The sequence below is a fragment of the Desmodus rotundus genome, chromosome 1 (genome assembly GCF_022682495.2).
Source record: "Desmodus rotundus isolate HL8 chromosome 1, HLdesRot8A.1, whole genome shotgun sequence".
In the NCBI taxonomy this organism is placed as follows: Eukaryota; Metazoa; Chordata; class Mammalia; order Chiroptera; family Phyllostomidae; genus Desmodus; species Desmodus rotundus.
This window is the reverse complement of record NC_071387.1, coordinates 99417089-99433278: the sequence shown is the minus strand read 5'-3', so window position 1 is coordinate 99433278 and position 16190 is coordinate 99417089. Positions and strand designations below refer to the sequence as shown.

Below are 16190 nucleotides of genomic sequence, written 5' to 3'. Positions count from 1 at the left end.
ACATCCTGGGGTGAACAGGAACCTTTTTTGTGTCACACACCCCCCCCCACCCCGCCCCTGGCCACTGGCCACCGGCTGCTGGTGCCTGGGCACACCTGTATTCTCAGGCAGCCTCTCCCTCACCCCAGGACCATCCCCACTCACAGCCCCAATCTGTAGCTTTTATTTTCTCCTTTTTTTAAAAGAAAGATTTTATTTCTTTTTAGAAAGAGGGGAAGGGAGGGAGAAAGAGAGGGAGAGAAACATCAATGTGAGAGAAACATCTATCGATTGCTTCTCATATGGAGACCGAACCCCCAACCCAGGCATGTTGCCCTGACTGGGAATCAAACCCATGACCTTTCACTTTGCAGGATGATGCCCAACCAACTGAGCCACATGGGTCAGAGCTGTGCAGCTTTTATTTCAATCGGGAAGTAATCAAATCTATGTACAGTCTAAAAACAATAGAAAAGTTGAGTACAAAGGCCCCGCAGTCCGTCAGGAACAGGGACGGAGGGCGGGCCGGACCAGCATGATACCTGGAGTGTAGAAAGAGGGGCTGGGCACTGTTCTGGCAGCGATGATGACAGAGCCAGGCAGAGAGGGATGCTCACCAGGTGCAGGATCGGGAGGGCACTGCCTGGCCAGCTGAGCCTGCCCGCCTATCTCCAAATGGGCAGGCAGAGACCCTGATTACCACCCACGTGGCCAGCCTGGCATGGATAGGCCTAGGGTGGGCCCAGAAGAAGCCAAGACCTGGCCTGTATTGTCAGCAAGTCCAAACCTGCAGAGGAAGGCTCTGTTTCAGGTGCCCGTTTGGCCAACCTGCTCCAATACCAGCTGCTGTTCACACCTGTCCTCTACTGTCACCTGCTCAGGGCTGCTGGCTCCTCACCCCCAACCCCTTGCTCCGCAAGTGCAGCCAGCCTCTTTGGATGACCCAAGCCAAGAAACTGACCTTCACAGTGCTGTCCACAGCCCCTGAGAAGAGCCGGCCCCGGGACACAGCCAGCGCCGTTACACTGCCCTGGTGACGCAGCAGCGTCTGTGTGCATATCATGTTGTCCATACTCCAGACCTGGGGGCACATGAGACGTGAGGACCTGCCCAGGCCTGGTAACCCGCCCTGAGCCTCCCACCATCACCAGGCTGGCACAGACCCTGAGAGACCGATCATAGGACGCGCTGAAGACTTTGGTCTGGTCTGGTGTCGAGATGACCGCCAAGGCATACACGGTGCCGACGTGGCCTGTCAGGGTACGCACCTGCTCCTTGGACTCGATGTCCCACACCTGGGGTGATGGCGCAGGCAGGTCAGAGACACAAATGGTGGGGACAGGGGCCCAGAGTCAGGCCCTACCCCTAGGCGTCCACCCTTACATGGATGAGGTTCTCGTAGGTGCCACAAACAATGTGGTGATTTGTCACGGCGATAGAGTATACACTGCCACCAGACGTCTGCAGGACATGGATGCAGTCGAGGGTCCGGATGTCCCAGATCTATGGGGAAGTGCAGGCCACTTGGTCGCAGGCCAGGTGCCTTATCCCCAGGGCCTCAGGGGCTTTAGACACCGTGGGCAGCCCACTGACCACCCAGGGGGTATGTGAGGGTCTCCCAGCCGGGGTGGGAAGGAAGCAGGGCAGTACTGGTACAGGGAGGGGACCTGCCACTGGGAGTGTGGCACAGGAGTACCTTGATTGTCTGGTAAGAGCCACTGTACAGGTAGCTCTGGGCAGCCACAAGGGCCCGCACCCAGTGGTTGAGGCCCGTTAGCTCCTTCTTCAGCTTCAGCTCAGTGCCTACAATGTCCCAGACCTGTGAGGACGGCTGTGAGTATGGGCTGGGTGGCCACGCATATCCAGCACCCCAATGCCTGGCACGTGCACACGCACCGCCTTGCCTGACCTTGATGGCCTTTAGAGAGCCACTGAAGAGCATGTTGTGCGAGGAGACTAGTGTGCACACCGGGTTGTCGTGGGCCCGGATTGTGTTCACTTTCTGCAGGTTCTGGATATCCCATACCTGGCAAGTGGGAGGACAGGAAGCCTCAGGCACCAGCCCTGCTGCCGTGAGCCCAGGCCCCCTGGCAGTGTGCCCGGGGCTCCCAGATACTGGCGTGGCCTGGCCCTCCCGCAGGCCCCACTCACAATGATGGTGCAGTCTGCTGAGCCGCTGTAGAGCTTGCACCTGGGGAAGCAAAGCTAAGGTGTCAGGGTGGGAGAAGCCACCGTCCTCACTGACATTGCCTTGCAGGCCGAGGTAGCACTGGCCACCAGGAATCAGCAGTTTGGGGCAGGGCCAAGGCCACTGCTGCTTCTTCAAGCCCAGCCTCAGTGCTCCTGTCTCAGTGAGGGGACACTGGAAGTGGAGGCCCAAACCCTAGTGCCAGTGTGGCGAGAGCCTGACAGGTGAGCTGGGTGGCAATTATCTAGTTAGTGCGCTGGCAGTCCGGCTGCTGCTTCCTGTGACCCAGAATCCCTCTCTCCCCCTCCCCCTCACTCATGACCATAACACAACACCTTATGACATAAGACAGGAGAGGTGGTCTAGAAGGGGCCACCGTGGGGGCAGGGAGGTAGATGGGCCAGTTGCTCTGCAGTCCTGTCCCCGAGCTATACCCAGGCCAACCAGAGCCGAGCTCCTGCTTCCACTCTGTGATGTCCCATCTCTGGCTGCCTGAGGCACTCCAGGGCCAGGGCTATGTGCTGTGAATGCACGAAGTCAGAGACAGAGGGCCCCAGGCTACCACCCGGGGGCCCATCCTGCTCAGGATCGTGTGCCTCACAGGAGGGACAGATGCAGCTACATTTCGACATGTGGCTGCACAGGCTTGAGCTCACAACCCATGGGGCAGCAGCACGGGGTCTCATGTCCCCCGTTCCATATGGGCCCCTGTGACCAGTGGGCACACACACGCTTGCACTCACCCCTGGATGCAGAGTGCCAGCACAATGCCGTCATGGCCCTCCAGCGTCTTCTGGCACTTGTAGGTGGTACATGTGTCCCACACCTGCAGAGACCAGAGTCAGGTGGGTCCCAGCAAGATCAGCCAGGTGCCCGGGCTGGAAGGGTGGCAATGAGGAGGGAAGCCATCCTCAGGGAGAAAGCCCTGCCTCGGAGGGGAAGACCCGCCCATGGGCAGTGCCCACCCCCCACCCTGCCAGGCCCACCCAGGCAGGGCCCCACCCACCTTGATGGTCTTATCAGAGGAGCCACTGAAGAGCAGGTCCCCCATGGAGTAGACACAGAGACACCAGACGGGGCCCTGGTGGCCCACGAAGGTTCCTTTGCACTTGAAGATCTGCTGTGGGTCATAGGCTGCAGAGACAGGAGGGGCTGGTAAGGAACGGGGAGTCCTTGGGGACAGTGGTGGGAGCAGCAGGGGGAGCATACTCACATCCTAGAATGCCCATGTTCAGCCGTGCATTGATGTGGGACAGCTCATCCTGCAAGGCCAAGAGCGGAGGGCACGGTGGGTGTGGCTTCACAATTCCCCCGCCCGCCAGCCTGAGCTTGGCCAGGCAGGGCAGGTGCAGCAGCAGCCCTCCCCAATACAGACACCTAATCCTGAGCAGGGCAAGCCTCCTGCTGGGGCCCGACTAGAGGGACAGCCCTGTATCCCCCACCCCACCCAACTTCCCTGCATCTGTCCCTTGCCCGCTCACATTCAACATGGACGCATCCCTGCGGAACTCCATGAGGTCCTCGCTCAGCTTGCTCTGGTTTTCATCCAGGACATCTGAGTGGCAGGGGAGACAGTGTCAGGGACCAGAGGGAGCAGCTGCACCCCCACCCCCTCTGGACAGGGCTCTCACCAAACTTGAGCTCCAGGCTCTTCTCCAGCTGGTCAATCTTCTCTGAGAGCTTGCCTAGCATGGAGCGCAGGAAGGCGATCTCCTGGTCCTTCTGAGCCAAGGCCACGTGCATCTCGTGGAAGCGGTCATCCGTCTGCTGCAGGAACTCCTTCAGGCCCTCAAAGCGGCAGGTCTCCAGGTGCGTCTCATATGTGTCCTGGTTCCCAATGAATGTGCACCTGGAGGGACAGGACAGCTGCCTGCCCCCTTGCTCACCAGCCCGCACAGCAGGGCCCTTCTTCTGCCTCCTCCACCCCAAGAATCTCTCTTGAATCCCACTTTTGCGCCCACAGCACCCCAGATGGGCCACCATCCTCTCCACAGCTGCAGGCCTGCCCATCTGCCCTGCTCCCGCCAGCATGCAGCAGGCCACTCTGCAAGGGTTGCCCAGTCATTTTGCTCCTGCTCAAGACTCTTCAAGGGCCCCTCCACACCCCTCATCAGCCTGCCTCTTCTCCCACCCTACATTCCATCTGCTCTCAACTCTGGCCAGCTGCTCAAGTCCACCCCTGCTGGCCCAGCTGTCGGAAGCCCCTGCCCTGGTGTTTGCCTGGCTCATGCTCACACGCTCGTTAGTTCCCATCTCACACCTTCCCTGGCCACCCCGGGCTGCCCAACCACTCTGGCCCCTCAGTGTCCCCATGGGGCTCAGGTCTCTCCTTCGCAGCACCTGTACCTCGGTTTATAATTACATAGTCGATGGTGTGGCTCCCGCTAAGGTCCATCTCCCCAGGGACCCTGGCTGTCTCCCCAGTGCCCGGCACACAGGTGGATCTCAACAAAGGTTTGCTGAAGGAGGGATGGTGAATGCCAGCCCAGGCCCCCCGCCGCCCCCTGCCCACCCCCCCCGCCCCAGGGCAGCCCCCTGGAGCCCACCCCCGCCCACTCACCCGTACTTGGAGTGGGGACACTTGATGTGCTCGCACTCCTTGAGGTGGGCCTCCAGGTTCATCTTGAGAAGGGGTGGGCAGTTCGGGTTGTTGGGGCACCGCACAGGCCTGTAGTCACAGCTGCTCTCGTGGTCCCTGGGAGAGGCAAGACACGGAACAGGCTGAGTCCCCAGAGTCACCATTTTTTAGCACCCCTGATTGGTGGAGAGCTGGGGGCTCAGGGGAGCACTTACTTCCGGGCACTGAGCTTAATGGTGAAGGGGCACCCTCGGGGGTCCACCTCAAAGACAGTGGGCTTCCCGACCCCTGCTGCCCGACAGCCATGCCTGCAGTGGATGGAGAGCTCCCCAATCTGCTCGGCCACGGCAATGTTGTTCACCACCACCGTCAGCTTGGCGTTGTCCACGGGGCACTTCTCTGGAGGGGAGGGCATGCTGACCCCGTGGCCTGCCCAGCCAGCCCCTCCCCTGGCAGCTCTGCCCCCAGGTAAGTGGCCTGGAACCTGCTCCTCCCGCTGGTGGGCTGAGCCCCTGTCAGGGCCTTGATTCACCTGTCTACCTGCCCCTCTGAGGTATCCAGAATAGGAGGGGTGCATGACCAGGCCACCCAGAATGACTGCTGGATGAGACCTTCCAGCTGACCCGAGATTGCAGGACAGGGCCCAGAGGTCTGGGACAGAGCAGGAGGGGACCCAGCCTGGGGCCCTGCAGGGGTGCCTGGATGCTACTAAGGCATGAGACTTAGAGGCAGCAGCCGGGGCAGTGAGGGCAGCCTCCACCAGGGAGAGCACGCGAGGAGCCCGGGGAGCCCGGAGCCATGGGTCTTACTGCCCTGCTCGTCAACATCTTGGACCTGGCGCGAGCGTACCGAGGGGCTGCCGCCACCTGCAGCATGGACACTGTGCGCAGGACTAGGGAGAGGTGCCGTGCAGCCAGGGGCACCAGGGGCACGACGAGTACTGGGCCTGGGCTGGGACCTCCCTGGAGGGGCTGTCCCACCAGCTGAGAGACAAGGTGGCCAGGCCTGGGTCTGAAAGGGCCTTACCTGACTTTAAGGCGCATCTTCGACAGAATGTATGCTGTGGAGACAATGGATAAAGTTGGGGCGCAGCCACAGCCACCAACCCGTGCCCAGTGCACAGGGCCTCCACTGGGTGGCCAGGCCAGGCCTGTGACCAAGGCCTGGGCTCCACATGAATGGGGCTGGCAGCCCACCCGGACCCGAGGTGGTGCATCATCGGTCAGGGAGGGGACAGGTGGCCTCACCCCACACGTGGTGATCACAGGGTCCTTGAACACACTGCAGCACAGCTGGCAGCACAGCTTCACCGAGAGCTGCTCCGCAAATACCAGGGGCTCCTAGAACCAGGCAGGGCAAGTGAGGATGGGCCGGGGTGCTGATGGGGGCGGGGCGGGGCAGCCCCTCCCCCTACAGGCCTGGGCTGCCCTCTCAGGGTAGGGGCACCTCAGCTGGGGTGCATCCCAAGAGGAACCTGCTGAGGCCTAGTACTGGGCCTGAACTTGAGGGCCCAAGCATGGAGGACCCCTCCAGGTGTGCCCTTCGCCTGCCAGCACCTCCCCTCTACCTGGTATGGCAACAAGGAAGGGCCCCACATGGGCCCCTGAAGTTGGTCCCTGGGAAGCCCCTGGGGTGGGGAGTAGGAAGAACATGCATAGGGGACCCGGCCTGGGGTCCTGGTATGGACCAAAGAAGTGGGGGCTCTCACCAGGCCCTTCCACTCCCTCACTGTACCCGAGGGAAAGTGTCCCCCACCACTGCCACAACACAGCGAGGGTCCCTTGGAGTTATCTGTGCCGAGCCCACCCTGTGGCCACCACACCTACCGGCTCCTCCTCCTCCTCGGGCAGCGAGAACGTGGAGCGCAGGGACATGCTGGACTCAGAGTGCAGGGAGCGGATGGAGATGGCTGAGTCAGAGCGGCGTGGGGTGCTGATGGGGGGCTGCAGCATGGAGACAGGCACCTGTCAGCCGGGGGAGGGGGAGGCCAAGCCCCTGTGCACGCCGAGGGCCACCCCATCCTAGCAGATGCTCACTCAGGCTGCAGGGGCCATGGTGTGTGTATGCAGAGCGGGTGCAATGCCCAGGCCCGCTCCTGTCCAGCGATCCAGGCCCTGTTGGGCCACCCACTCACGCCTGCCAACTTTCTTTGTGTAAATGGAGAGACTTCCTGCTATTCAATTCTGCGAGGACATGCTAGGCCTGCTTCCTGCTTCCCGTGAGGGAATGTGGGCTGCAGAGGGGGCATCTCCAGCAGCCAATCCCAGGACGGCCGCAGCCCCAGATTGCTAGAGTGAAGGGAATGAAAGCTGGCCGGAAGAGGCTCCAGGTACCTGCTAGGCTCAGCGGTCTGCCTGGCTTCTCTGGCCAGGGACACTGAGGCTCCCAGGGAAGGCGGAAATACACACACTGAACCCTGGCCAGGTTTCTGAGTGCAGGAGGGACGGCTCTGGGCGCCTGCCTCTGCCAGAGCCACCAAAGATGAAATTTGGGGGAATCCTGGGCAGGGGGGGGAGGTGTCCCTTCCTCCCCTCTGGGCCTGGAATGCTCCAGAAGAGATCCTTCAAGAGCCACTGCTCCCACACTCCTTCCCTCATGCTCAGAAGCCTCATTCAAAAGCCACAAACCTCCTGCCTCCACAGGCCCCTCCCAGTCCCGGCTGCCCCAGGCCCCAACTGCCTCTGAGCCTCTATGGGTGTGGGGGCAGTTGGAACCATCCCCTCCCCACCAGCTCGGGGTGTTGGACCCGCCAGAGGGTAGAGGGAGGCTTGGCCAGGTGGTGCCAGCTCTGCACAGAGGCCCGGCCAGTTCTAGGGCCCAGCTTTCCAGAGCGAGGGCAGCAGAGACCCGTGTCCCTGGTGTGCCCAGAGAGAGCACTTCCCTCACCAGTGCTGTGCCCACCTCCCTCCGCAGCGTTCCAAGAAGTGAGTCTGCATAGAAACGCTATATGAGAAACAAGGGGCAAGTCAGAGGAAGTGAGTGAAGCCAACCCACGGGCAGCAGTGGGGGCCAGAGGGCAAGAGCAGGTCCAGACAGGAGCTGGGCTAAGCAAGCCAGGCGGGGCCTGGCTCCGCTCTCCCCTGCCCACCTGCCCTCCTCAGTGAGGGGCTGACACTGTCGGCCACCCGGGGCAGATAGAGGGGCAGCTTCCAGGGTCCCACCCAGCAGCCAACAGAGAAGATGCCCAGGCAGTCACTGGCTCAGGGCCTTCACAGCACACTGCCACTTCCTTCAAGCCACCAAGGCCAAGACCACAACCACACACACAGAATTCGCTTCCTGGGAGGCCCCCATGGGAGGGCGGGCCTCCTGATTCCAGTCACACTCCCATGGGCCAGTCAGAGGCTGTGGAGACTGAAGCAGGAAGAGCTGGAGAGAACGGGCCAAGTTGTGTGACTTGTCCTAGGAGGCCTAGTGCAGTGCCTGGCACACGAATGTGTGTGTTCAAGTCATTGAAAAACCATTTTCTTCCTACTGAATAGGAAATACAGGCCTGGCAGCCCAGCATAAGGAGAAGCCTTCGGTCCTGAGAGGCTGGGAGGGCAGGGGACCCTGGAGAGTTTGGTAGGGCCACCGCCAAGGGAAATCAGAAAGCAGGGCACAGGACGGGTCAGCGATGGGTGGGCTCAGCGTGCTCATGTGCCCCACGCCCACGGAACCAGTCCTTGCTTCCCCAGGCAGGCCCAGAGCCCAGCGACAAGTGCCAGTGGACAGGCAGGGCATGTCCACTATGACCCCGGCCACACGGCCTGGCCGCCGATGGCCAGCCCCCACTCTGCCTTGAACCCTTTCCTCACTCTGCAGGCCTGTCCTCCTCTCTCCATCTGCTGGGGCCCATCTCCCTCATCAGGAGCCCCTTCTCAGGCCTCTCGCCTCTACCTGGCAATCCAGCCCTCATCCTCTACTGGGCCAGCACAGGGGCTCAAAAAATGGGGGCTCTCCTGATTGAACTGTCTGTGGCTCCTACCCACTTAAGATGGAGCCAAATGCACCACACCCTCTGGCCCAGCAGTCCCTGATGGCCCCTCTCCATGCAATCCAGCCTTGGTGCTCAGGCCTCAGAGCGTCCGCACGTGCCAGCCCCGTCTGTCCCACCAGCTCACTTCCGCTGCAGACTACATCACTGAAGGCTCCTCAAGGCTAAGCATCCCACCTCCATCCTCTCCTGGGGCCTGGCCCGAGCAGTCGAGGCCCAGTGGGAGGCTCCTGTGAGGCAGGGGGCAGTGAGCGTGACCCAGACCTACCATGCTATCCTCCTCGTCCCGAGGGGAGTAGGCAAGGGTGCTGGAAGAGGAGGGTGTCCTGCGGTGCTGTTTGTATGTGCTGGTCCCATCCGCTGCCAAGAAAAGAGGGCCAGGGTGCTGTGACTGTGGGCCACAGGGGCAGCCCGACTCACCGTGGTGAGCAGTGAGCCAGAGACAGGGCCGAGCGTCTGGCTAGTCCTCTCTAGGCAGCCTCCTTACCCATGCTGGCTCCCACCGCCTCCTTCTGGGTTTGATGGCACCTCGGCTGGGGCTGGGCTGGGGGCAACTGGAAAACGCCTCATCCTCAGCAGGGGCCTAAGCAGGGCACAGCATGAGCTGGCCCCATGCCTCCAGCCAGAGCCCCGCCCCACTCTGTGCACCGTCAATAGCTCTCAGCCCTCCCCAGGGCCGAGGCAGGTGGGAAGGGGGCAGGCCGAGGTGGCCTCCCCAGGTTTAATCACTAGGACTCTGCTGCGGGGCTCAGCTTGCCCTGGACAGTCCTTGCGCTGAGCCCTGCAGCCCCCAGGCAGGCGGGGTGGTGGTGGAGGGGTCTCCTCTCAGCCTCTACAACCAACTCCCAGCACCCAGCCTGACCCTGGGGCCACTTTACCCAGCTGAGGCTGGAGGCCAACACCTGAGTAATTACACCTAAGGTCGCCTGGCAGGAGCTAGGACGTCATCTTATCTAACCCTCAAGGTGACCCTGCCAGGTGGGTTCTCTGATAGCCTCAGTGCATAGAGGAAACGGAGGCATGGAGAGGTCTGAAGCCCCTCCGCTGGCATACGGAGGCCAAGATGGCAGTCTGGTGCTCTAGCGCCACCGTTTCCCACCGCCCACCCCTGGCTCCTCCACAACCCCAGAACCAGCCACTGGCATTCTTGCTTCCTCCAGGGAAGGCTGCTGGAGGGAGGCTCATGCCCATCTCCTACTGCCCGTCAGCCTGGCTGCCAGAAGCTAGGAGTGGCTTCCCCTGGCCTCAGGCCCCAGCCAGGGCCGGATGTCACAAAAACTCGCTCCGAAGGGCTGGATTTATGATACGGGCTTCAGTTGGCTATCCTGAGAGGGGGCAAACGTGGCGACTGTCCAGGCATGGCTCTGACCTACCCCTCCCACCAAGGGGGTCTCTGAGTGGGACAAGGGCAAGATGGGCCCGTCATTCACTGCCCTTGAGCTTTCAACTGCCATGACAAGGCTGTGCCATCTCTGCAGGTAGATGAGGAATTAAGAAAGTTGCTTGGGCCCTGGCCAGGTGGCTTAGTTGGTTGGAGCATCATCCCATACACCAAAAGGTTGCAGGTTCGATTCCCAGTCAGGGCACATACCTAGATTGTGGGTTTGATCCTCATTGGGGCACGTACGGAAAGCTACTGATCAACGTTTCTTTCTCACGTAGATGTGTGTCTCTCTCCCCCTTCCTCTCTCTAAAATCAATAAACATGCCCTGGCTGGTGTAGCTCAGTGGATTGAGCGCTGGCCTGTGAACCAAAGGGTTGCTGGTTCGATTTCCAGTCAGGGCACATGCCTGGGTTGCGGGCCAGGCCCCCAACTGGGGACACATGGGAGGCAAACACACACTGATGTTTCTCTCCCTCTCTCTCTCCTTCCCTTCCCCTCTCTGTAAATAAATAAAATAAAATATTAAAAAAAAATAAAATCAATAAAATATCCTCAGGTGAGGATTAAAACAAAAAGAAAGTTACTTAGATGATGAGATTAGAAGTGATATTTATTTATTTTTCCTTCAGGAAAAAATATCTAAGAAAAAAAGAGGGCTCTTTCTGAGCCCCTGAGAGTGTCACCCGGCAGCAAAGAGGAGCTGGCATGAGCAGGTGTGCAGTGGCCCTGTGACTGCATCGCCTCGTGCGCCCAGAGGAAACCAGGGAAAAGCAATGGAAAAGCCAGTTAGCAGCTGGTATGCTCCTAAGAGGGGCCAAGAGCCAAAAAGGCAAATGCACAAACCACCCCCAGACCCTGGCCCTGACAGGGCGGGCCCCTGCCCCCGTGACTCTGGGAAGGAGACCGCGCCCTCATGTGCCAATTCCTCATGACCTCCTCGAACACACATCACTGGAGCCGTAGCGGTGGGACCAGACTTGAGGAAGCATCCCAAGAGCACTTCTTATTCCCTGCCCATGCCCACACAGTCCCCAAACCCAAACTTGGAGGCTGCTAGGAACCCGGGGCAGGGATGAGTGGGAGTCACTGTGACAAGGGACAGGTGTGCACAGGGTGCTGGGGAAGTTGGGACAGCCCTCCCTGGAGAGGTGATGAGCAAGGTACCACAAAGAAGGGGAAGGGGTTTGCTGGGGTAGAAGGACAGAGTGGCCAGAGGGGAAACATAGGGAGCAGGGCTGCAGATCCCAGCTGCCTAGCTGGCGGGGTGGGGGGCTGGCAGGGCTGCTGAACTGAGCTGCCCTCTTTCCGATGCCAGCTCCCACACCCCACGCCACCAAGAAGGGTCCCACAGGCACTGGTAGAGTTAAGGCTGCCCAGATTCTAGCTGGGCTGGCCTGGCTCACAGGCTCACCTTTGGTGATAGTGGTGACAGCTGAAAAAGCAGGCCCGAAGGTCGTTTCCATTCTGGTCTGGAAAGAGAACTGATGAGACCTGGCTTTGACTCCAGAGAGGATGTGGACACACGTGAACATGCACTGACATGCTTTCACACCAACACACCATGCACGTGCATCACAGCCCACCCAGAGGACCTCCAGGCGGAAACAGGACTGCTCTAGAGGCTCCGCCGGGGGACCCTGCACCTGTGGGGCGTGCACAAAGGGCAGGCCCTTACCCACAGGGCACCCCTTACCCCGCTGGTGATGTCTGGGGTGGGAAGATTGGTAGGTCCACCAGAGAAGCGGTTGTACCAGGCGCTTTTGCCCGAGCTCATGCTCTAGAGAGGCATCTAGGGTCCTTTGGCAGCGTTTCCTGTGGGTGGAACACAAAGGGGGGCTTTAGACATGGCGGCCAGGCCCTCCAGCTGGCTAGGGCCAGTCCACATGGCAGGCCCGCTCCGCTCAGCCCACCACAGGGCACACTTCCACCTCTTTCCATCAGCAGCACCAACAAGGACAAGTCCACTGGGGCAAAGTCTCTGCCCCTCCCCGCCCACAGGTGTGCTGGCCTGAGGCCTGAGGACGGGAGGAGGCCCTGGTGCAGGCAGGAAACCTGCACTCAGCTTTACCTTCCTTTAAGGCTTAACCCTTTGGAAATGCCCACCCAGCTCAAACCCAGGGGTGGAGAGCCATCCCCCCGGCCCTGTGTCAAATGTCCCTGGGGTCAAGGCTGGGCACACACAGAGTGACCAAGTTACATGCCTATTTCCTGCCACAATGGCAGAGACAGCAGAGACACTGGCCACACCTCAGACACCCTGTTGGGTGGTGTACCTGGAGCCCACCTCCTCACAAGGTTCATCACAGAAAGAAAGCCCCTCGTGGGCAGGAGGAGGGGCGGAGAGAGAGGGGCTGACTCTTTACCTTCCACAGGTCACCCACCCCAGAAACAAAGGCTGCCTCCTTGCCCCCCAACTGTGACTCAGGTCTTGGGCGGATGGCAGGGAGAAGGCCTACTGTGAATCATCCCGGGCCTCCCCGCTCCAGCGCTCAGGAGAGAGGGGCGGGGCGGCCCAGGAGCACTGAGCAGACCCCCGCATGCACACTTGGGAGGTGAGGGAAGGGATTAGACACTGAGGACAGCTCGAAGAGCTGCTCTACTGCCTGAGGGCGCCCACCCTCCGGTGGTCTTCCCACTGCTCGGACTCACAGCAGCCTGTTGTCATGAGCTCTGCCTGCCCCTCCTGAGGTGCAGTTGGCCATGTTGAACCACAAGGCCCAGGCTTGAAGCTGGGCTCCCCATGGGGAGGGAATCCAAGCTCATCTTACTCCCAGTGGTACCATGGGCAGTGGGGGGGCCCTGTGGTCTGGAAGCCCCGCGGGACAAAGAAAGGCTCCAGGTGAAAGGCTGCTGAGCCCCCCACACTGTGGGAGAAGGCGGGACACACTGCCCCATCCCGAGGTGAGCAGAGCATGGAGGGCAACAGCACAGTCCAGCCAGTTCTGGCACCTCTCCATCAGGCTCTCCTGACCAGGCCCACCTGCCAATGTCCCCCACACCCCCACACCACAGCAACGCAGTGTGTGGGGGTCTACCCAGTGGTCCCACAACCCAGCCCACGGGTCTGCAGGGAGGGGCTGTCTCCTGAGCCCTGGGTCCCCACACTGTGCTCATGAGCCGCCTGTTGTCCCTGATGTCTCTACGTCCCTCTCTCCCCATGAGCTCCTTCAAATGCCACCTGCAATACCACCCTCCTAGCCGTCACGACTCAGTCCTCATAGGGACGGCTCTCAAGCCCTGCAGTTGGCACTGCTACCAGGTGCCACTCCCTCCCCATGCTCTGACTGCCCTTTGGGTCTGGCAAATAGGGGTGCCCGAGAGCTTGGGCAAAGCATCACCATCCTATCCACCGCTCCTCCTACTGTGACATGAGGGGCTTGGCTGCGTGCCCCACTCCCTGGGAGACCAGACTCCCTGGTGGCTTGTCCTGTGGAGGAAAGGCAGAGTCTCCAGAGAATGAGCAACCCCAGGCCCTCAGGCAGAGGTGTGAATGTAGCATGTTTGGAAGCCTCACCTCCAGCACCACTGCTGGGCTCCCTACTAAGCAGAAGTCGCAGGGGGCCGCCCTGCTTGGGGGTAAGGACACCTGGGCCAGGGTGAGGCCCGGATAGCCCAAAACAGGAGCTCCGGGAATTGACCAGCAGCAGAAAAGGCTCCACCCTCTCAGGAAGCTCACGGTTGGCTGCGGTCTCAGCACCACAGGGCAAAGAGGAGGCCGGGGACTCACAGGAAGGCCACAGCTGACACTGACCTGCATCTTACAATCCAACTGCTCCCTCCACTGCGAGCTCCCAGGGCCAAGAGGCCAGATGCTGGCCCCAGTGAACAGCGTCAAAGGTCCAGGGCCAGGACCCCAACAGGCATTCCCCCCGGACCACAGCCAGCCGCCAGCCGCCAGCCCCCGTGAATACAGTGTGCCCACGTGCCTGTCACTGCAGCCTGGGAGAGCAGCGTCTGGCTGTCCCTCACTATGAAGTGAAGTAAACAGAAAGGCATGCGGGGCTCACCGGGGAATTGCCTGGGAAGTCCTGGGAGGCCGGCAACGGCCAGGTCCACAGCCCTGACACACGACCTGTTGGGGGGACCTACAAGGTTGGCCTACAAGTCAAGTTGAGCCAGGAAAGGAGGGAGGGAACCATTTCAGGGTTCACACGGGTTCAGCCAGGGACAGGGTAGGCAGGACCTGGGGCTACAAGCCAGTACCCCCCATCTGTGCGCCCCGCCCAGCTCCCAACAATGATTGCTTGCTAAGCATCTTAGAATTGAGCAAGAGACTCTCGGCCCAGTCAGTCCCCCAAGGGCTGCATTTGGCAATAAGTCTTCCTGTTACGGTATCTTCTCATCCTGCAGGCCAAACCCCAGCTATAGGGGTGCTCTGGCCCAGCTGTCCTGGGGATGTGCCCTGGACCCCCAGAGCAGTAGGTCTCTCCCCTACCCCACAGTCTGCCTGAGGCTCTCAGGCAGTCAGGAAACTGTCAACTAGAGAAAGAAACCTCACTTGCCTGAGGGCCTGGCTTCTCCCAAACTGGGAAAAGTCTTGGGCTGGGCAGGTTAGGAAGACCTGGGTGGGGGTGGGAGGATGAGAAAAGGTTTTCCTCCTCTCAGCTCCCTCCAAGTCCCCACCCTGCCCGTTCCCAGAGGCCTCAGGGGAGACCAGAGGAGGGGCCCAGGGATCTTTGTCTGCCCTAGTCTGTATCTAAGGGTTACAGGGCCCTGGGCTTTCCGGGGCTCTAGGGTGCGCTCACTGTCCAATGAGGAACTGAACAGCCACTTGCAATGCTCTAGCCCCTCTTTAGGAGACACCCACCGGACCCCTTCTCTGAGCAGCCTCCGTGGAGGGCAGGCCAGCTGGTTGGGAACCCTTCCCCAGCCCACTGCCCTGGAGGGAGCCCAGGATCTGTTGCCCCCACTTTCCCTTGGGAAACACTCAGAGGGGTTGTGGATCAGGCTAGCTGGAGTCCCTGCCCCCTTGGGCCTGTGGCTAGCAGCCAGTGGAGTGTGCCGCCCAGGCTGGCCATGCTGAAGTCAGGGCCAGCGGGTTGGCCAGATGCAGGTCCCCTTTAGAGCCAAGCCCTGTTTTGAGGCAGCTCTTCCAGCACCTCCAGGCCTTTGCACTTCTTTCTCCCTCTGCCTGGCATGCTCTTCCAGCAACTTCTAGGACAGACTACTTGCTGTAGGTCCCCCCACCCCGCCCCAAGCCTACAAGGAGCCTCCAGTACTTTCTTTCTTGGCGCCCTGCCTCTATCATAGCACCTACCACAATTCCTCATGATTTTGCCTGTGTGGTCAGCACTTCCTCCCTCTCAATCACCAGTTCTCAAGGTGGGGGAGGATTTTGTCCCCCAGGAGACGTTTGGCAAAGTCTGGAGACATTTTTTTTTTTTTTTTTGGTTGTCGCAGCGGGGGGGTGGGGAAGGTTACTGGTACCTACCAGGTAGAGACCAGGAATGCTGCTCAGCATCCTACAAGGCACAGCAGGCAATGATTAGCCCTGTGTGTCAACAGTAGCGAGGCTGAGAAATCCCACACCATAAAAGCCTATGAGAACTGGGATCATGCTCTCCTCAGTCTCCTGGCGCTTACAACAGTGTTGACCACCCCGGCCTCGCTCAATAAACACAAGGAGAAGGAATAAATAAAAAGGAAGAGAAAGAAAGAATGGAGCGAGCAAGAAACCAGCTGACAGGCAAAGAGAAGGACAGGAACGGAGACCCCGTTTCGTCTCAGCCCCGCCCCTCAAGGCTCAACCCCGTGCCGGACCCCGAAGCACCCAGCCCCCGCCCCACCGCGCGGCCCCGAAGCGCGAGGCCTCGGCCGGGCGCGCCGCGCGGACACTCACTCACCCGCCCGCGGCCGCCCGGGAGTGGCAGGACCACCCTCCTTCTTCATCGTGCCCCCACGGCCGCCGGCTGAGAAAGGGAAAAGACGGGCGAGCCGGAAGTGTCAGGCGCTGAGCCCATCGGGATTTGTAGTCCTTCCGCTCTCTGGTGGCCCGGGAGGCTGTCCCAAGTGCGACTCTTCGGAAACTACGACTTCCGGCGGCGCCGAGGTCGCGGAGCTGCAGTGACGGCAATAATTACTCTA

At 60.7% G+C, this 16190-nt stretch overlaps 1 protein-coding gene across 11 annotated transcripts; it reads right to left on the bottom strand.

Moving 5' to 3' along the window:
- Window positions 1-383: 383 nt before the first annotated feature.
- Window positions 384-16133, bottom strand: TRAF7 (TNF receptor associated factor 7). Of its 11 annotated transcripts, XM_045189752.2 has the most exons (24): window positions 15950-16133; window positions 15538-15568; window positions 14114-14178; window positions 11800-11918; window positions 11518-11570; window positions 9209-9275; window positions 8990-9081; window positions 6572-6688; window positions 5993-6085; window positions 5772-5805; window positions 4961-5144; window positions 4728-4862; window positions 3799-4016; window positions 3649-3722; window positions 3381-3429; window positions 3174-3301; window positions 2911-2993; window positions 2131-2170; window positions 1889-2005; window positions 1676-1798; window positions 1363-1482; window positions 1143-1274; window positions 941-1060; window positions 384-766 (listed from the first exon to the last, which is right to left on the bottom strand). In XM_045189752.2, the coding sequence occupies exons 2-24, from the start codon at window positions 15565-15567 to the stop codon at window positions 752-754; spliced, it is 2208 nt and encodes a 735-aa protein (XP_045045687.1). In that variant the 5' UTR covers window position 15568; window positions 15950-16133; the 3' UTR covers window positions 384-751. The 11 variants fall into 11 exon arrangements, with proteins under 11 accessions (XP_045045687.1, XP_071078124.1, XP_045045682.2 ...); XM_071222023.1 differs by lacking the exons at window positions 8990-9081; window positions 9209-9275 and having other exon boundaries at window positions 15950-16078; XM_045189747.3 differs by lacking the exons at window positions 9209-9275; window positions 14114-14178 and having other exon boundaries at window positions 11518-11587; window positions 15950-16038.
- Between the last annotated feature and the right edge of the window lie 57 nt (window positions 16134-16190).

Bases quoted from the DNA above. Each gene is read 5' to 3' on its own strand.
- TRAF7 (XM_045189752.2), bottom strand. From the start codon at position 15,567: ATGCTGAGCAGCATTCCTGGTCTCTACCTG. The intron at 9,276-11,517 runs GTGAGCCTGTGA...GGCGTTTTCCAG, and splicing joins TGTCACCACTATCACCAAAG to TTGCCCCCAGCCCAGCCCCA. The intron at 1,483-1,675 runs GTACTCCTGTGC...ACTTCCCCATAG, and splicing joins GCTCTTACCAGACAATCAAG to ATCTGGGACATCCGGACCCT.